The sequence below is a fragment of the Bufo bufo genome, chromosome 1 (genome assembly GCF_905171765.1).
Source record: "Bufo bufo chromosome 1, aBufBuf1.1, whole genome shotgun sequence".
Taxonomy (NCBI): domain Eukaryota; kingdom Metazoa; phylum Chordata; class Amphibia; order Anura; family Bufonidae; genus Bufo; species Bufo bufo.
This window is the reverse complement of record NC_053389.1, coordinates 291,110,050-291,131,945: the sequence shown is the minus strand read 5'-3', so window position 1 is coordinate 291,131,945 and position 21,896 is coordinate 291,110,050. Positions and strand designations below refer to the sequence as shown.

The 21,896-nt window shown below is 42.5% G+C and overlaps 1 protein-coding gene across 3 annotated transcripts in view; it reads left to right on the top strand.

Annotated features, from left to right (window-relative positions):
* Positions 1-21,896, top strand: part of SYNPO (synaptopodin) — a 113,016-nt gene that overhangs the window by 63,737 nt on the left and 27,383 nt on the right. The window contains exon 1 of one of the 3 annotated variants that reach the window (XM_040440520.1): positions 8,772-8,978. The exons of the other annotated variants lie outside the window; for them this stretch is intronic. Within the exon in view, the coding sequence (XP_040296454.1) occupies positions 8,963-8,978 (16 nt within the window). The 5' untranslated portion in view covers positions 8,772-8,962. Of the gene's footprint in view, positions 1-8,771; positions 8,979-21,896 lie in introns of those variants that run through there. 3 annotated transcript variants of the gene reach the window in all.

Sequence of the window (21,896 nt, the reverse complement as noted above, 5' to 3'; positions counted from 1 at the left end):
CAAGCACACACTGACAAAGAGACAGCCCCGGATCACAGAGACTCCGCCAGAGGTGAGACTGCTGCTGTGTGCAGATGCAACAGGTGTGAGGGCTGATGCTGGGCAGACGGCTCTAGAGTTTAGGGGCACACTCTATATTGCTAGGCTATCTGTAGATAGATTTTTCCTAATGTTCTCCTTAATGTGTACAAATTATGACAGATTACTGTTATGAGTGATACTTTCAAATAACAAAAATTCTTTCAAAAATGTCAATGTTTGGCCATTGCTAGTAATGAGTGCATAATAATGCGATAATAACCGTAATCATATATTAAATATACATAATAACCGCCTATGCCGTGTATACGCAAATTGGTCTTATTGTCTCTTTTATCTACATAGACTTCTGTCGTCCTCCATATAGGGCTGATATAACTAAGCAATGAATGCATCCCAAGTATTCAGGGACAAGACCTGCAGGGTAGATGGGGGTTCACTTATAATTTACTTACATATATCCATAGAGCGCTGGGTTTATGTGCAATGTGGGAAGTTTTGATTGGTGGCATTGCTGGCGTATGTATGTATTTGTACGATAAGATATACTGTATGAAAGTACATACACGATGTGTCATCTCAATATGCGTCTCACTCTAAGTGGCAGTATTAACTGGTAGATGGTATCATTAGTGTGCTGCACAGTAATTGCTGTCATCACTGCTGTGTGAGTGGGGTTGTATTACAGCACATAGGACCGTATTATGATTGTGAGCTCCACTGGGGACAGGAAGTGTTAATTGGTGGCATCACTGGTATATGTGGTAGTATTACAATGTATAGGCCAGTACTGATAGTATAGTATAGTGGCATTACAGTATATAGAACAGTTGATAGGGTGATATTACAGTATTAACTGGAGGCCACATGTGGGGTGCAGTAGTATCACAGTATATAGGATAGTAATAATTGGTGGCATCACTAGTGTGTGGTATAGTGTTACTGCATATGGGACAATGTTAACTCGTGTTATCAGAGTCTTGAGTAGTATGACAGTATGCAGGTCAGTGCTAATTGGGGGCATTACTGATGAGTGGGATATTATCACTGTGTAAAGATCAGTTTTGTTGACATTACTGGTGGTATCATGGTGTGGGCAATAGTATGACAGCATACTGACTAGATAGCTTGGTAAATGATTAAACATTTGACAGTATTTATTGGTGGCACCACTAGTGTGTGTAGTTATATCACATTCTATGCAACAATACTTATTGGTGGAATCACTAATGTGTGTAGTAATATCACATTCTATGCGACAATACTTATTGGTGTAATCACTAGTGTGTGTAGTAATATCACATTATATTCGACAATACTTATTGGTGGCATCACTAGTGTGTGTAGTAATATCACATTCTATGCGACAATACTTATTGGTGTAATCACTAGTGTGTGTAGTAATATCACATTATATTCGACAATACTTATTGGTGGCATCACTAGTGTGTGTAGTAATATCACATTCTATGCAACAATACTTATTGGTGTAATCACTAGTGTGTGTCGTAATATCACATTCTATGCGACAATACTTATTGGTGGCATCACTAGTGTGTGTAGTAATATTACATTCTATGTGACAATACCTATTGATGGAATCACTAGTGTGTCCAGTAATATCACATTCTATATGACAGTACTTATTGGTGGCATCACTAGTGTGTCCAGTAATATCACATTCTATATGACAGTAACATTACTAGAATGTGTAACAGTATCATATTCTATGTAATGGGAATAATTGGCGGTGTCACTAATTTGTGTAGCAATATCACATTCCCTATATTCCCCATATTACCTACTGGTAATAGGACTAGTATGTGTCACATTCGATATGACGGGAATACTGTACTTGCTGTCATTACTATTGTGCTATGTAGCAATCTTTTACATCTTCTTTATATTTTTGCCATCATATTTATATGATGTATACATCTAGAATATTGTTCTGCCTCATTACCACCTAATGCTTGCCAGTATTAAAATTTCCTTTATGCGAACTTCTTTACCTTAATTATAGATGAGACACTTCCTTCCAGTTGTTTGTGTCTGTTGTATGTAGTTAGAACTGTGCTGTTTTTGATCCTTTATATGGTTTTGTGTCTTTCTGAATGCTAGTGGAAGCTTTCTCTGTCGCCTTTGTTTTTCCATGTGTTTTGACTTTACGTGTTTTTTTTTTGTGCATTGGTAAGATGATAGTAGTATATGCTTGGTTGTGTATGCATCTCAGGCAGTGGAAATTGGGCATGGCTTGGGAGCAACGGCAGCTGTTGTGGTTGCTGTAGGATCTCTAAGAGGCGTGGGCGAAATGGTAAGGATGCCAGTCTTAAGGCTTCGTATGATGTGAAACGACTCCTTCTTCTCCCTCGTTAATCGTCTCAGCTGTTGGTGGTAGGTGAAATCCCAGAACAATTTACCACCTAATGATGTTGTAGATTTATGTCTGAAGATGCCACTTTATGCTTCCACTACGGCCTAGCTTAAACATCTGTTTCCATTAGCTGGATATTACTGTATGGTTAAAATGTACCTTAGCGTTTGCAGATCATACAATTGCCAGTGTGCAGTTCAGGAGAAGAATGTATATGAAAAATACAGAGGGTGTAACCTGCTATTAGAAGGGTGCTGTAATCTCCAGGCCAGTGGCTGCCTTATAAATCTTGATATAGATGCAGCCCTGCAAATTTTATTAGTGATAGCAAAATCTATTTAGTCATTTGGCACAGCTGATAATATAGCATTGTCAGTGGTTTTATGGTAGGAATGTTTGCATGATTTTATATTTGACCCTTTTGTGTAAAAATGACAACATTCTTTTATTTTTTGCAAAAACAGAGAAAAATAGTGTCATCTACACAAAACTGCTACATGTGAGCTTACCTTGCATAGGACTACTTCATTATTTTAAAGGGGTTGTCTGCATTTTTTCCAGAAACAGCACCACTATAGTCCATAGGCTCCATTAAAGGGGTTTTCAAACCAGCACCTGGATCTGAATCCTTTAGTAATTGCATGTAATAAAATTTTTTGCCTAGCCACTGAGTTATTCAATAAAATGTATCTGTAAAGCACTACCTGCTTCCTCTTTGTCTGGCTCACTGAGATGGCTGCACATGCTCAGTTTTATTCTTCAACTGCCTCCTGAGCTGTTATAGTGTCACGGTCAGTGTGTGTGTGTGGGGGGGACTCCATACTGAACACAGGAGGGAAGGGGAACAGTAACTGGGCCTGGAAACTAGGGAAGAAACAGGTCACCTCCTAGACAACCCTAATCCGGGCCCTGACTACCTATCAATATGAATAGACCTTGAAGATAGGAATATTCATAAGCAGGATACCTAGGCCCTGATTTCCCTATAAGGCCCTAGAATAAGTATAGGACCAGAGACAACCCATTCCTTCCCAGATGGACGAATGGAAGTCTCTGTCTCAGGCCCAGATACAACAACAGGGAATATAACAAATACAGACAAACGCGACACTTAACTTCTGTAGAGATGGAAGAACAGGAACACCAGAGAGGATCTCACACCAGCTCAGCCAAACCCAAATGAAGCTATCAACCGCATAGTCAGAAGGGTGGGGTGAGACTATAAAGGGTAGAAGTGATGACCACTGAGCAACAGCTGAGAAAAGGGAAGTCGTCATTAATCCTATCAACACTGAATCAAGAGAAATCAAGAAGGCTGTTAGATTCCTCCACGCTCAGCCAATCTCCTTGATTTCCTCACAACAGTCACCTGAGGGACCGTGATTAATAGGTTGAAAGCTGCAGCAGAATGGACACGCCCCCTGAGCTGCAGCAGAGAAGACACTCCCCTTGAGCTGCCATAGTCATATAAATGTAGCAGAGCAATGAATGGGGAGATCTCTGGATCCATGTGAGGTACAGGGCTGGTTCTAGCTTTGTTAGAGAGCGATTATCATGTACTCGATTTTTATTGTCTACATTAGTCATGGGATAACACCTTTAATGACCAGGTTTCGTGGGCTGCAATCTCTTACTGTCTACTTTTGATGTTACTGAGTTTTGTAGCCCCCTAAAGGGATTGTTTAATCAGAAAAAAGTTCTATTGTTTAAATCAAGTTTTTATGGTAAACATATTTTTAAAGACGTTTTGGCGGTTATTTGTATTTTTCATGTCACAGGCTATATTTAATATGATTCCTAAAAGCCTCTCTGTATACTGTAGAGATCACTTTTAGGTAGTTAAGTGATTATCTTCACAGTCAGGATTATAATGACAGGTAACACCTCTGTGGAGATAACACAGGTAACATCATTCACAGTAGCTTATCCTCTCCCCCGTCCTGCACAATGACCTCTGCAAAGGTCACATAGTATGTCTAGATAACTCTGCCGTAGATGGCAATAAGTCATCTCCTGTTCATTGTGCCATTGGTCCATGGGGCTGCTGTAAACATATGTCAAAAAGCTGTTAGCAACAGCTCAGGCAAAATGTCTGCCCCCACAATCATTTGCAGAAAAAAGGAATTAAAGAAAAATCGACAGAAAATAAACACGTTAGGAAAAAGGAGTATACTTCAATGGCAGCTTTTTGTAAAAGGTGAGTTAGTCAGTTTAAGCCACTTTGTACATAACGGCTGTAGCATCTAGAGCTCTCAAGCTCTCCTGATCCAATGCCTGGGCATTGCAGATGTATTATGTGATAAAATGTCACCACATAATAATCTGAATCTGGCCTAATGGACAGCGAGTTGCTAGTATTTCTGCACAAAAATATATGATATGATTGACCTATTTATAGTTCCATAATGCAAGATAATCTAATATCTAATATTAAAAGTCATAGGCATTAGAGAGGTTGTAACAATAACAAGGCCATATGATTTGGGGGCTCAAATTACATAGAAGAGAGGAATTCTCCAGGATACAAAGATAAGTTGAAAACAGAACTTTATTTCCATCTTAAAAATATTGCATGTACACCCAAAGAAGAGCTCAGCTTATGCGTTTCAGACATTGCTTCACCTGGCTTCTGGCCCAGCATTCATCTGCATGCACTGAGCTGCCATAGTGTGTTTACCTGGGACTGATTTAAAGCATGGGGAGCTGATTTTGCCCAGTTGCACTTCAGTGGGTATTTTGCTAACGCACAAGCTAGACATTGTGTTGAACACCCTACATAATTTGTATGTAGGAACCAAGAGAAACTCCATCTCTTTAATCATACCAAGTAACTGCTATTTGGAGGATAGATTTGCCTTCAAGTTCTAGACATACTTTGATCATTTTTATTCACACACAATTCCATGGGAAGTACGACCACAAGGACTTTTGGGGAAAGGAACAGGTTTTCAGTTCTCTTAAAATATGGTGTAATTAATGTGTAATATTTATGCAGAACTTTTATTGGGTGCATAGGCAGTATTTTTACCTTTAAAGTTGAGGACAGGCTGGTCAAAGGTCTTCATATTCCCTTATGAATAGAACATAGCATGTAGACATACCTGATGGGTTTTTGTCATGATATGGCTTCTTGTTGATTTGCATTTATCTGTTGGCTAGTCATCAGGTCTGCTTTTACTTGAGGTTTTTGAGATGGGTTTATTTGTGGTGACTATTGCATCTGAATATCTTAACCAGGCATTCCCAAAATGTTCTTTGTAAACCTTCCTTTTTAACATCAGCCTGTACCAAATACTTGTCCCTATAAAACGACTTATTTTAGGAGCTATTTCAAGTGTCCTTCATTAGATTGCAGCCATAAATACAACCGAAGATGGAGCATCACTTACAGTATCTGGGCGGGACCTGACCATCATATGTATTATCTCAACATGTTTGAAGGTCTATGTCTTCTTGAGGCTGGGTTCACATAGGCACTTTGAACTGTGGCAGTCTGTTCTGGTGAAGGAACAGTCTGCCGGAATTCACTGTATCCAGCATACATGCCAGATTTCGGCTGGGCAAAAAATACTACTCGCAACATTTTTTGCCTGGCTGAAAGCTGGCATATATGCTAGAAAGCGTCCAGATCCCAGCCGGATCCCATTACAGTGAATGGGGATCCAGCGATCCACAGTGGTATCTGGCTGTGCTGGAAACAGTGAACTCCGGTAGGCTGTTCCTCCGTGAGAACAAAGTGCTGGCGTTCAAAGCGCATATGTAAACAAGTGTTTGTACAATTGAAAGTTGATGAAGGGGATACAAACACCAAACAGTTTTGAACTACATCCAGTAGGATGGCAAAACCCTTTACCATAATGGGTGCCCAGTTTGATATTTGCTTTGAAGCTCTTTTACTCTACGTACTCCCTACCAGACATATCTGAAGGAAGTTCTACAGTATTTCATTTAGATCAGTAATGAAAGTGCAACGTACAGGTAAAACATGTCCCATGTGACAATGGTGGGCTTCTATCGCCTGTGTGTCCACCTGTGTAACTGCAAAGGCTTCAGAGTCACCTGCATGGTTGATGTGGTGTGGATGTGCTATGTAATATTACCTCTGGCCACTGTGCCATCAACTTATGGCTTTTACGGTTGACCTCTGTGAGTGCAGATAGGATGGAGGGGGCGAGGTTGAAAAGGCCAGCTAGCATTCTGCTTAGTCAGGACCTGATGATCCCCCTGTCACCACCTGGCACACACAATGCAGCATGGACAAATTTATAAAAGGTTTGCGGGCGGTCAGCTTAGTGGCAGGGTATCTGTTAGCCACTGACTATGTCATCAGGCGACAGCAGAGCAATGACAGACAGATGGGTCACGGCTTAAATGTCCAATGCAAGCTTTACGTGTGGAATATTGGAAAACTGGCACTAATATCCACTGAGATTAGACATCCTTGTGTCACATAACCCAATTCTGAGGAGAGCTTGTGTACTTGCCTCCTTGTTCCTGCTTCTTGATTAGCTCCAGGCATGATTGCACTGGCTCCTGACAAGTTGCATCTTCAGGAACTGAACAAGAACCAGGAGCAAGGATGGTAAGTATATAGCCTGGTCTGGGGGCCATGAGCAGGTAGGCTGGTATCAGACACCTGTTTTCTTGCTCCATTTTTGGGTCTATATTACAGTAAGATGTTGAGGATTTGAAACTTGTAGTAAAGTGTATATTAGACAGCTGCATAAGGTTTTATTAAAAGCTATGCCATAAATGTCTGATTAGTAGGGGGACTCAAACTTATTAGAAGATTGTGGATTTGACTTCAAGTAGGCTTTTGGTGGCCACTAAGAGGGAGATGTCATAGTTATCATGGGTTTCTCCACTTTGAAATCCTATAGCAGCCAAAGTAGAGAGCCAATGAAAAAATGAGTAGGCATTTGAAGGCGTGCCATATAAGACCTCATTTTCCCTGAAATGTGCACTCGTCAGCAACTTCTCCCAACGGAGGGACAGTGGTACAAAAACATAACCCCTCCATAATCAGTTGGTCACCACAGAACCTCACTGCACAATCCCTGAGAAACAAGGATCCTTTAAATGCTCAATAATTCCACTCTCTTAATCTTCTGACACATCTAAACAATATGTCAGATGTTGTGGAAACTGGAAAACCCCTTTAACATTCCATATTAATTCATAGACACGCTCACGCACCACAGGAAACTGTATATGTGATGTTAAGAACGTTTCCAGGGATATCCCATGTATGCAAAATGTAACACATAAATATTCCTCATCAGATGTAAGAAAGATCAGTAGGCATGTTGGTTCAGGCTGCAGCCTAGACTAATTTAGCAAAGGTACTAATTTAATTTTTCTCTTTTTTTTTTTTTGGGGGGGGGGGGGGGTTGGGTGAGGGTTCGTGCATTAAATAGAAACACAGCAGAACCGTGGAGCCTCAGCCTCTCTGCCTGACTGCCAGGACACAGAGGAACAGCCAGCTCTGGTGCATATTTTCAGAAAGCCACAGGTCTTTGGGAGGGAGTCAGCTGCAGACTTCTGGTTTTTCAGTTCAGTTAACCCTTTGTCCATCAATCATATTTCTTCACTGCATCATTTAGGAAGATTAACCAGGGCTCCATACTAATTAATGGCAAGCCATTCTGGATTCCAGGAATTTCACTGACTTGGCGGGTAGATCATTGCACAAGAAATAGGGTGATGGTGATACAATTGGAAAGAAACATACCGAAAGGAGATCATAATGTGGCTCATATGTGAGTCACAACATTTCCCCTAATATCATTTAGCTGTGCTTAGGTTTTTTGTGTTACAGCGATTGTAAACCCCCAAATTCATTGCAAATAGCTATAACTAGATTCCTTCTTTTGAGTGTGTGTTATTGTGGATTGCTGCATAGCTTTACCAGGATCCTCAGGGGCGTATACATGAGGAAAAGGGAACAAGGCTAAACTAACCTAACCTTAGCAGTGTTTGCTAAGTGCTTTTACAGCTGTTCTACCTACAGTTGCCACCAGAGGGAGCTGAATGCAATTGTATTTATACAGCTCATATTGGCTATGTATAGGCCGCACACCTGGCACTATTTATGGGTGCACTTCGCTGGCAGAAGTCAGTACTGCCTACAGGGGATCCTAAGATGTCACTGTTTATTGGGACCCTCTGCTGGTATAGAGCAGCATTTGTACAGTATCGCAGCCAGGGGCGGACATATCGCCTGTGCAGCTGGTTCAGCTGCACAGGGGCCCAGAGAGGGAGGGGGGCCCTTCCCAGTGCCAGCTGAGGTATTTTTTATTTTATTTTTTTTCCCTCCCTTCCTCTGCCAGGGTAACCTGGTCACCTTGGGGTGGAGGGGGGGGGGGGGGCTGATTTGGACTTACTGTGAACCTGCTGCCTGTTCTGCCTATACTCAATAGCTGAAGGACCTGCCATGACATCATAGTCATGTGACCTTTTCAACACTGGAAGTGGTGGTAGGACCTGTGATGAGGTCACTATCATTTGATCAGTGCAGAAAAAGCGAGCACTCAGCAGTGGACACCTGTGATGCCATGGAATAAATGTGAGTGCCAGAGAAATGCTGGGAAATGTGGTTCTCCCCTATTAAACCTCCACCCTGCTTAGTGGGAGAGACATATGTTATTTAACTGGGACTGTATGTTAGAGGGGCTGAAGGGAGGGGAGGGGTGTCAGTTACATAGGACTGTATGTTTATAGAAGACTATAAGAAAGATATGTTTTTTACATGGGATTGTATGTTATAGAAGATTGGAGGGAGGTGACTGGTGTTATTTACATGGGACTGGATATTTTAGAGGACTGGAGGGTAAGGAGTGATGTTATTTACATGGGACTATGTGTTGGAGGGGGCTGAAGGAGGGGATTTAAGTTATTTACATGGGACTGTATGTTATAGAAGACTGTAAGGAATAGAGGTTATTTACATGGGACTAGTGGGAGAAGACTGGTGTTATTTACATGGGACTGCATGGTATAGAAGACTGGAGGGAGAGGAGTGGAACTATTGACATGGGACTGTATCATACAGAAGATTGGGGGGAGATGACTGGTGTTATTTACATGGGACTGCATGGTATAGAAGACTGTAGGAGAGGACAGGCATTATAATGTATGGGGGGCACTACAGAGAAGATTACAACTCCAGGGGGTACGGCAAGAGGTATTATAATTACAGGGGGCACTGCAAGGAACATTATAAATACTGTGGGCAGTGGTGGAAGGCATTACTACTGAGGGCTCCATAGGAGTGTCTTATAGATTGGCCTTATTTCTATTAGGGGTGCCTTATTAGTACTAAGGGCACTGTAGGGGTACTATGTGGGCGGGGGGCTTCTGCCTAGCAGTGAGCGTGGTAACTTCACCGCACTAATGGATGGGCTTTCGCGCTGTCTTAGCCTGTAAAGCCGCCCATCAGTGCCGGTGACATCACTGGGAACACTGCTAGGACTGTAAACAAAACAGCCCTTGCCCTATGCTTTACAGCGCAGGCCAAGGGAGAGCATCGGAGTATGAAATGTCAGAGGGGCTGAGTGGGGGGAGAAGGTTATATGTCTGGGTTCAGCTCTGAACCCAGACAATTGCTTTAAAGGGCATCTGTCAGCAGTTTTGTACCTATGACACTGGCTGATCTATTGCATATGCACTTGGCAGCTGAAGACATCTGTGTTGGTCCCATGTTCATATGTGCCCACATGGCTGAGAAAAATGATGTTTTATTATATGCAAATTAGCCTCTAGGAGCAACAGAGGCGTTGCCCTTACATGTACAGGCTCCGGTTTCTTTGCAACTGCCCTTCCCTGTCTACTTTGACAGGGCCTGGCAGTGAAAATGTAATCACAACTGGCCATGTCAAAGTGAAGATGGTGCGGCAGTTACAGAGAGAGCAGAGCCTCTAGGAGTAATCGTAACGCCCCCATTTGCATATAATAAAACATAATTTTTTTTCAGCAATGCAGGCACATATCTGGACATAACTACTGTGAAGAGGGCACATATCTGCACATAACTACTGTGAAGAGGGCACATATCTGGACATAACTACTGTGAAGAGGGCACATATCTGGACATAACTACTGTGAAGAGGGCATCTCTGGGCATAACTACTGTGAAGGGGGAACATATCTGGACATAACTATTGTGAACGGGGCACATATTTGGACATAACTACTGTTAGAGGCACATATCTGGGCATAACTACTGTGAAGGGGGAACATATCTGGGCATAGCTACTGTGAAGGGGGCACATATCTGGGCATAGCTACTGTGAAGGGGGAACATATCTGGGCATAGCTACTGTGAAGGGGCCACATATCTGGGCATAGCTACTGTGAAGGGGCCACATATCTGGGCATAGCTACTGTGAAGGGGCCACATATCTGGGCATAGCTACTGTGAAGGGGGCACATATCTGGCATAGCTACTGTGAAGGGGACACATATTTGGGCATAACTACTGTGAAGGGAGCACATCTGGGCATAGCTACTGTGAAGGGGGCACAGTGTGGCCATTACTACTATGGGCAGGTACAAAGGGGGGATAATTACTATGTGGGGGCATTAAGGGGACTGGGTGTGTATAGTTATGCTTTGGACAGAGTTAGAGGCATGGCCTACTATGAAAAATATATATATACAATACATACTGTAAACATATTGACCCATATTAACAAGATGTTTTTTATTTGCACTTATGTCTGTATGTGTGGTTTGGGGAGGGGGGGCAGGTACATTCCTTGCACAGGGGCCCTCTGCTGTCTGTGTCCGCCCCTGATGGCAGCATTAGTTATGTATACGGTATGGCAGCATTGTCTATGTTCACTGTATAGTCATTACATTCATCCTTCTAAGGCCTCATGCACACGACCGTTGTGTGCATCCGCGGCCGTTGTTCCGTTTTCTTTCGCGGACCCATTGACTTTCAATGGGTCTGTGGAAAAATCGGAAAATGCACCGTTTGGCTTCCGCGTCCGTGATCCGTTTTTCCAGTCCGTGAAAAAAATGTGACCTGTCCTATTTTTTTCACGGACAACGGTTCACGGACCCATTCAAGTCAATGGGATCACGGATGCACACAAGATAGTCATCCGTGTCCGTGATCCGTGTCCGTTTTTCCTATCATTTTCAATGCAAACTTGACTTTTTTTTTTCACTTTTCATGTCCATGGATCCTCCAAAAATCAAGGAAGACCCACGGAAGAAAAAACGGTCACGGATCACGGAACAACGGAAATCCGTTTTGCGGACCGCAAAAAGAAACGGTCGTGTGCATGAGGCCTTATAATGAGGGCACTGATTGTGTCGGTGGAGTGCATTTGCATCTGTTTGATACTGCATTTATGAAAGTGCCCATATTTTGACTGTATCTCCCCTGTGATTCTGCTGAACCAAATTGACAACACCATAGGCATTTGTGGTGGTTTAACATCTCTTCAGTATAACCACAGGGGTCTGGGTATTAAATCCAGAATCCAGACAAAATACATCCATCTAAACCCAGCCTGTGAACTGTGTTACAACCGCTATGGCTGTTATTTCAGCATTCATGGGGGCTTGCACCCAACTTTCTAAGACTCCTGTATGACAAACCTGCTTTGTTTTTTGTGCCATGGCTGCAACATTGCTGAATAAGGGCGCCTTCACACACGGCAGATTTTGTGGCAGAAAATTCTGAGACTGAAAATCTGTTCCATTCACCTTAATGGGGCTTGCAGAAATCCATGTGCTTGCTGCCCCTTTCAAATGAATGGGACTGATTTTCAGTCGATTAAAGAGGTTATCCAAGACTATTCAATGCCCTCATACGCCCGGGTGCCTCACATTAAATCTACTTACCTGGCTCGCTGCGACGCTCCTGGTTCCCGCACCACCCTTGCTGCCTTTCCTCATGCGCAGATGAAAACATCCGGTGTCGGGGGGAGCAGCCAATGGCAAGCGGTGACGAGGGGGAGCCTCCTTAGCATCGTGAGTGACACTAGGGAGGCTCCTCTCCGTCCCTGCCTGCTCCCCACCGACACCGGATGTTTTCATCCACGCACGCGGAGAAGCAGCCGCGACAGTACGGGGACCAGGAACGGCTCAGGGAGCGTCGAGCGAGGTAAGTATATTCAGTGTGAGGGGCTCAGGGATATGGGGGGCTTTTAATAGTCTTGGATTACCCCTCGAATTTTCTGCCACAAAATCTGCCACATGTGAAGGCACCCTAAGAAGGCAGATTTACCAGTCAGGTGGGCACGCTGCTTTGCTTTCCTGTTAGGTTGGATTCATACATAGTTTTTTGTGTTACTTTTTTTTTACTGGAGGTATTTACAAGAAAGTTTAGGCAAAAAAATGCTACATTACATCAGTATTACAAGATATCAAATGCGGTGCAAACATGTATCGTTGGAGTTAATGGCGTTTTAATTTATTTAATTTTTTTACTGCTGCATGAAGTTTTTGTCCCATAGACATCCATTTTTTTGTGTCCTGCTTGAAAAAGTGCCAATGTGTGTTGCGTTTTTCATAGCATTTTTTTTATAACAATGTATTTTTCCTATACTGCTCCAAAGAAGAAGTGACATTAGAAGGGGTGCTCACTTTCCTATAGAAATATATATGTATAATATTGAGTAATTTCCCAGTTGTCTTCTCTGAACCACAGGCAGACAGGTTCTTGTTTGAGCAGGACTGGGAGTAAATAGGTAGTTACCTTCTACATAAAGCTGTATTTAACCCATTTCCTGCTGTAACAGTGTATTCAGACAAACGTTAAAACCAATAAAATTTGTGGAATGTACAGCAGGGTGTGAAATGTAACTCCTCGTGAGCCGAGACCCATTTTTATGTTGAGAAAAACAAACTTAGGCTCCCCTTTGAAAGCAATGCCGCGTTTTCATGTCAAAAAATAAACATGAAACAGGGTGCAGTGGCTATTGTTACCTGTCACCTACAGCTGCGTCATGTCCTGGTGATATCATGAGCTCTTAGGCCTCCTGCACACGAACGTGTGCTTCCCGTTGCCGTATTGCAGACCGCATTTGTGGATCCGCAATACACGGGCACCGTTCCGTGTGCATTCCGCATCTCGGATGCGGACCCATTCACTTCAATGGGCCCGCAAATCCGGAGATGCGGAATGGTGCGGAACGGAAGCACGGAAAGGAACCCTATGGAAGCACTACGGAGTACTTCCGTGGGGTTTCATCCCGTACTTCCGTTCCGCAAAAAGATAGAACACGTCCTATCTTTTTGTGGAACGGCCGGATCGCGGACCCATTAAAGTGAATGGGTCCACGATCCACTGCGGCTGCCCAACGGATGGTGTTCGTGCATTGCAGCCCGCAGCACGGCCACGGGGCGCACATGTTCGAGTGCAGTAGTCCTTAGAGAGATGATACAGATGTAGAAGAGCTGAATTTGTCATACACGGGCACCGTTCCGTTGTCATTCCGCATCACGGATGCAGACCCATTCATTTCAATGGGTCCGCAAATCCGGAGATGCGGAACGGAACTCTACGGAAGCACTACGGAGCGCTTTCTGGGGTTCCGTTCCGTGCCTCCACACCGCAAAAAGATAGAACATGCTCTATCTTTTTGCGGAACGGAGGGATCGCGGACCCATTCAAGTGAATGGGTCTGCAATCCCCATGCGCCTGCCCCATGGAAGGTGCCCGTGCATTGCGGACCGCAATTTGCGGTTCACAGCACGGGCACGGGACACCAACGGTCGTGTGAACGAGCCCTTACTCTGTTCTTCAATTCCTTACTGTTTTCAAAACCTTGACTTGCTGTCTGTGAATAGTAACCTAATTGTTTTCATATACTGAAAGCTGTACAGACATAATAATCACAGTTGAGGGTTTGTTGTAAAGGTCCTCTGTGAGCAGAATGCTTCTATTCAGTGACAGAAACGGGAGATCTTGCTGAGGAATTGAAAAACATTAAAAGTGTAGTAGAGAGTTCCATAACTTTTCATACACCCCATAATTCAGATTGTTCAGTTTTCATGTACATTACATTTTTCTTTCTGGTAGCGCCCCCTGCTGTTTCTCATGTGGCCATTATTCTTGTCCTACATTCAGTGCTGGACTAACATGCTCAGTAGCTTCTCTGTTCTCAGTGTTGGCACAGTGATCTCATTGTAAAGCACTCATTCGTAGAAGTATATTGCTATATCTCTCTCTAGACAGTGGAGAATGAAATTGGGGTGGAGGGGGGTGGGGGGTGTCCACTCTTCATTAGTGGAACCTATTTTCTATTCAAGAGGACAAAGCTTTGATAACCAGATGGGACAGGGTTTATCAAGAGCTGACTGCAGTGCACTCCTGGGAAATGCAGCTGCTTGATGGTCAAATGGAACAAGCTTCTTGCCCACTGAAAGTGAAGAGACCAGAGATGCAGAGGGTTGAGTAAATGGTGAGAATTACAGTGGAAAGCAGCAATATTTCCATTGATATAGTTAAATAATGTTTGCATTAGTCCAGATTTTTTTTAACATAGATAAAGCAAATGTTTTCCTCCATTGTTAGAAAGCAGCAGGCACGCTCTAATGATTTGTACATTTATAAGTGAAATTATCAGCTGCAAAACCCCTCTAATACTCTGCTGTTATTGTAAGTGAGTGTGATTACCGGTGTCTCCAACCAGCGCGTTTATCATCCATTAAATTGTAGGATTTGGATTAAGACGTCGGCCATATTTGTCATGGCCGAGCTTCACAAATCTGTTCCATGTCTCTCTCTCACTCCCTGCTTGCACATGCAGCCAATAAAAATATGTTGGTTTTGGCCATGACAAAAAAGAAAAGAGGATATCGAATTAAAATTGTTTTTCTCAAAAGTAACATAAAATACAGCATTTTACATTCCTTGCGGTATCGCTGGATATTCAGATGCATTTCTGAGGTAAAACTGTTCTCTGAAGCAAAGCCATTGTCTTCTGATATTTCATAGATCTTGGTTTCGGTAAATCACAGGGTCGTGGAGCTGAAAACATAGATTATGGGTCATCTGAAACAGGTCCTCTAGTTTCAAAAACTCTTTTCCAAATAGCCTTTTAGGAAACCTTAAATTAATAGAGGGGATAGACCATTATCTATTATAAGGGTCCATTCACACGTCCGTAGTGTATTGCAGATCCGCAATACACCCTGCCGACACCCTCATAGAAATGCCTATTCTTATCCGCAATTGCGTACAACAATAGGACATGTTCTATTTTTTTTCATAGCTGCGGACCGGAAGATCGTCGGCGCGCTACGGAAATGCGGATGCGGACAGCACCATTCCGTCCCCATAGAGAATGAATGGGTCCGCACCTGTTCCGCAATTTGCAGAACGGATGCAGACCCATTATTACGAACGTGTGAATGGAGCCTAAGAGCAACCCATTCATTTGAATAGGCACTACGTAATGCTTCATTTTCCCTGTGGTGGCACTGCGGGGAAATTGAAAACTTGCTATTAGATGTCATTGAATCAGAAGTAGTGGTGCCCTTGGCTTAAGAGGCAAAGAAGGAATACTTCTAGGTTCAATGATGTCATCTGCTGAGTTTTTGAGGCAGTGCGCAGGCACAGAAGACAGGCAAGAGATTCCTTGTCCTGTCAATAAAATGTCAGGGGGGGAGTGTTCCGAGCAACGGGGAGTAGCTGTAGCAGTGCTCATTGTGCTGCAACATGCCCCTTGGTGCTCCAACTAAGTAATTTCCCTATAAAGTGATGATTTCCCTGCATTAGTTATACCTATTAAATAAAGAAATATATAATTTCTATGGTTGAACACACTGACAGAACCAGAATTGTCCAAAGTGAAGAACCCCTTAAAAGTATGTTTCCATCTAAAATAAAACTCTTTACAGTAACTTTTAAGTATTTTGCCAAGTTGCTAAAAATTCTATTTAGCTGTTTCTTGGAGATATCTTGTTATGGAATGGCTAAGTAGAAATGAAATGTGTCAGACTAATAGAATAATGAAACTGTATTTGAGATTTATTAGGCTTATAAAACATTTATGATTCATTCATTAGCTTGTAGACGAAGCATGGTGCCCTGATGGGCACAGAGTAGCATTAAAAACAACTGATACAATTAAAAAGACGATAGTCAGCAGTGTCATGTACATGAAACATCACCTTCTAGGTTGCAAAGGCACAGTAACAATATTGAAGAATTTTCCAGCAGACCAGTTTACCCAGCATTCTCAGCAGATGCTGTATGTTCACATATGGTGCCAATTATGGATCAGAATAAACCAGCCTTAAAATAGATCCATATTCCAAGAAACTCACTTTCAAGCAGCCAGTGGAAACGTCAGCTTTGTCTAAGAGGAATGGAGTAAAAGTGTCACTTTATATATTTAGTTTTAGTTAACTTGGCTATTTCTTCGTCTAATTATTCACATATTAAATCCAGCACAAAACATTTATATAGATTGGAGACTGCTGTAAAGGAAATCAGTTAAAGTCTACCGATATGCAAAGTCTTAAGGGGAAATTTAACCCAAAAGTTCAGTTTTAGAAGAAGCTTGCATCAGTTTTCCACAGAGTCATCCAGACCACATCACCTCTAATTGTCTGGACCCTTCTCCTACTCACTCCTACTCACTCTTCTTGCCCAACTTTGTAGAAATGATGTGGGTATAGAGCTTTTATGACTCCCTTATGAGGGTATGGAGGCATCTGAAAATCCATCTGAAGAAGCAAGCAAGCAATTTATGCCACTCTAATATACTGCAAATCCAATATGGAACTTGTTTTCATAGAAGACAGGGTGTGAGGCAGGTGCAAAAAAATGTCAGGGAACTGGGACATATGAAGAAAGGCATGGAACTGGTAGGGAGCAAAAAGTACTCCATAGCAACAAAAAAAAAATGATGGTCCTGAATGAGGTCCTTATGTAAAACTATGATGCAATTAAAGGGAACCTGTCACCAGGATTTTGTGCCTAGAGCTGGGGACATGGGCTGCTAGATGGCCGCTAGCACATCTGCAATACCCAGTCCCCATAGCTCTCTGCGCTTTTATTGTGTTAAAAAACAGTTTTGATCCATATGCAAATGACCTGATATGAGTCCTGTGTCCGGAGATGAGTCCAGCGGAAAGGAGCCCAGCACCGCCCCGCGTCCTCCGAATCTCCTCCTTTCTGGCTGACGTCACAGAGCTGGAACGCCGAAATCTCGCGATGCGCGAGCTAGCGCATGCGTAGTTCGTTCCCTGTGCTGATGCCAGTACAGGGAATGAACATGATGCCAACACTGCGCATGCGCTAGCTCGCGCATCGCGAGATTTCAGCGCTCCAGCTCTGTGACGTCAGCCAGCAAGGAGGAGATTCGGAGGACGCGGGGCGGTGCTGGGCTCCTTTCCGCTGGACTCATCTCCGGACACAGGACTGATATCAGGTCATTTGCATATGGATCAAAACTGTTTTTTAACACAATAAAAGCGCAGAGAGCTATGGGGACTGGGTATTGCAGATGTGCTAGCGGCCATCTAGCAGCCCATGTCCCCAGCTCTAGGCACAAAATCCTGGTGACAGGTTTACTTTAAGTAGAAACAATTAGTTGAAATGGCTTCAGTCTGAGTGAGATTTCGACCAGTGAAGAAGCTGGACCCTGGTTGAGTCTTAAACTTTATTTCAGAAACTGATACTGATGGGGCAGCAAAATTGAAGGTTCCGAGGGAAAGTGTCTATGACCTCGATTTTCCTGATGAAAAATAAGAAATTGTACATTCAGCTTTTGGACACAATGTAGTTATGAGGCTTCACATGCCCAAGGATTGACTTACCTGAAAATTGGCATTGTAGAGATTTCTTCTGTCCCCTTTTAGGTTCCTGCAAAATACTATGTTGGGCCTATCCAGGAGTCAAGATGATTGTGAAGGGTCATGCTTCTGTGACACATCAGAAATTTGGTGTTATTGGCATGGAAACATCAGTATAAATGTTCAAAGAATTACAGAGTCCAGTATATTAATTTGATCCCTGCTTTCCTCTAGAACAGTGTTTCCCAACCCCAAGGTTCTTTGGAAACGTGTGGTTCCTTTGAAGACAAAATTAGCAAAAGCTACTTACAGTAGGGATGGCAAATCATTTTAAATTTGACCAAAGATATTTGGCATGGTGGCAGACAAAGCAGGTATCAAATCAACGTCACAATGCAAAGTTCTAGAATGCTTAACCTGTCCTTAACATTAAACATTTTAAAGTAGTAAAAACAAGATCAATGATTTATCAGCTGTAATAAGGTCCATAGGACCAACAATCATTACAGGCAAACTCCTCTTGGGCTCAATATCCCCTGATATATAATTTACAAGCTAATACTCAGTCGAAGCACATTATTATGACCACATCCTACTTTCTTTGTAGATCATGAAGGAAGTAATGTGTCGTGAGCTGGCTTGGTGGGTATATAAGGTGTGTGATAGGCTCTCTGCACACATATCCCTCATTGCTGTCATGGGTAAAAGGGGAAATGTATCATAGTTGCAAAAAGGAATGATTATTGGTTTTCAGGACAAGGGTGGCAGTATTTTTGCAACTGTGCACTTTGTGAACTGTTCATATGCTTCTGTAGTGAAAGTGTATCTTTAGTGGACAAATGGCACTACTGCAAATAAGAGACATGGAAACTGCACAGCACCATGTGCCATTAATGTGAGGTGAATTTCAGCTACGAACGTGCGTGAGGTCGAACCAACATGCTACAGTGTAGCAGCTCACTGCCAAAATGAACCAGAGGGCTACCAGACGTGTGTCTAAAACAACAGTTCAGCAAACCCTACAGTGTATGGGGCTCCGAAGCAGAGGGATGGTCACTGCACCTATGCTAAGGAAGTTGCAGCAGCAGAAAAGGCTTCTATTTGCACGGCAGTATCAGAATTGGACCCCTGCTGATTGGCAACAGGATGCCTTCTCTGATCAATCATGTTTTCTGTTCATCGAATGGATAGACATTGGCTTGTCAGGCGAGAGAACAAACACACTGCAGTCATCGATGGAAAAACACAAGCTTGTGCTGGTAGCGTTAAGGTCTGGGGAATGTTTTCATGGCATCCTCTGGGCCTACTTATCCATGTAGAAGGCATTCTCAACCAATTTGGGTATGAATCCATACTTGCAGGTCATGTACACTCTTGCTGATTTGTCTGTCTTCCTTGGGGCACATGGGATGTTCCAGCAGGACAATACAACATTTCACATGGCTAGAAATCTGTGATATTGGTTGGAAGAGCATGGCCAAGACTTCTAAGTACTACCCTCACCCCCTAGGTCCCCAGACTTGAACCCAATTGAGCATCTGTGGGACCACCTCGATCATCATGTTCACTCTGTGGATCCTTCCACAAGCACCCTCCAGCAGCTGTGGGATCATTGCATGGCTCCAGATACCTGTGACAACCTCCCAAGACCTTATTGAGTCACTCCCAGCCCGTCTAGCTGCTGTCCATGCTGCACACGGCAGTTTCTCTGGGTGGTCATAATAATGTGAACTGTGTAGATAATAATTATTTACTAATGGGTGGCACATTTTCTTGAAGAATAAAAACTTCACTGAAACTGTTTAATGACCAGCACTGACTAGTCATTAAACAGAAGGTAATAAAGGGGGGCTCATTGGTGACAGGACTGGAGTTGTCACAAGCAAACATTTCCTATGGACATTTTTCAGATAAAAAAAACCCCAGAAGGATGCTGTTACTGCGACAAAATCCCACAGAAATCTGTCTTCGCTATTCTAATCATGTAGGACTTGAGTTGACATATGCGTCAGGTATCGCTGTATTTTACATGCATAACTTTAGTTTTTCATTCTTCATCAATGCCTCAGTTATTTTATCGCATTTACAATCTGCTGGTAACTTCCTAGATAATTAGCCATTCTCTGTTTCTATTCAGAACATATAGACGTCTAGTGGACTGGAGATAATAGCTGTATGTGGCACTTTTGTTGTATGCAGACATAGCAGGGACCAGGCTTCCTGTGCCCTGACGGAAAGCGATTTGGGTTGGAATAAGTGCACTGCTATGTCAACAGAAGTCAATTAGCTTATGTGAAAGTAACAAGTATGCCATATATTAAAACCACTAACTGCATATGAATCAGTGTCATATTCCATTAAATGAATGCGCATTGCGGAAATACCCCATCTGCAATGCCAAGAAATCATAAATAAAAAGTTGGATTTTAGTGACCATTGTAAGGTCACTTGCATTTTTTAATCTCAGAAAAGCATTGCAGTCATGTCACATGATTTCATAATGACTTGCACATGTCCGCAAATCACCACGGAGCTAGGATCTTAAAGTGAACCTTTATCTGTCAGGAGTTAGCACTGTAAATGTTCCTATGTATCCATCACTGGTAGTGTGCAATAGACTGTACATCCCAGCTTGCCTTCTGAAGCTATGGGAGACGGTACAGCCAGTGATCACCATCTTTTGGTACCAACTGGAACTTCTGAGTTTTGTCAGGCACCCATTTAGCTACCTGTTATCCCAGTTTCCAAGATGGAGCTAACCCCCAAAAGATGGAGGCATATGTTATTCACTATGTTGTACTATAAATAATCTTTGACAGTATAAAGTAAATTAACCAAAATAAGTACCGGTAATATATAATAGCACAAAATATGTAACTGTCATAAAAATCAGCTTCAAATCTCAAATATTCTCTAAGAGTAAGTTATTAGACCATTCAGTTGTATGAGAACACAATCAATAATAGTGATGCAGCTCTAAACACCATATATTGCCACTGTACAGTTTTTGATATATTTATGGATAGACAAAAGTTTATAGAAAGTGAAGGTAGTCAAAGTCACATTCCACAAACTATACATATAATTATGTCCCATCATTAGTTTTCACCAGTAGTGTACATAAAACAGAGTGCCCCATAGCAAACTGCAAAATAGTGCCCTCTACTGGTGCTGTCACACCCCTATCATTGAGTAGCCTGATATGTCTCTGGTAGGTTGGGTTTCCCCCTTTCTTTGAAAGAATAAAGAACAGACAAAAGAGTACCCATGTAAAGAAAGCAGCGTCAGTGAGATAAGAACGTCCTGACCTTCATACTTTCCAGACATAAAGGCTGCAAACAAAAAATATTATGAAATATATGCTTTGACTGTCCTCGCATTCCATTCATTCTTCATCTGCATTAGGATGCTTCTCTTAGATGTCTACTCCTTATTCTACCATCTAGCTAGCATTAATGACCAAGAAGACTGTGCTCTGAGACACTAAAAAATACTGGCATCTCAAACAGAGAAATGCCTAATACCTACAATGTCTGTATATATATAAAACCAAATGCTACAAAGTATATTCATTATAAGCAACTAACAAAATAGCCAACAACCCAATATGTAATAAAATCATTATGCTACGGTACTATCTGTCATTGTGTGCATAGGGCACAAGGTGGCATCTGTACTGTGATTCAGCCATGTCACCCCTTTATGTGCTCAGTGGACAGAT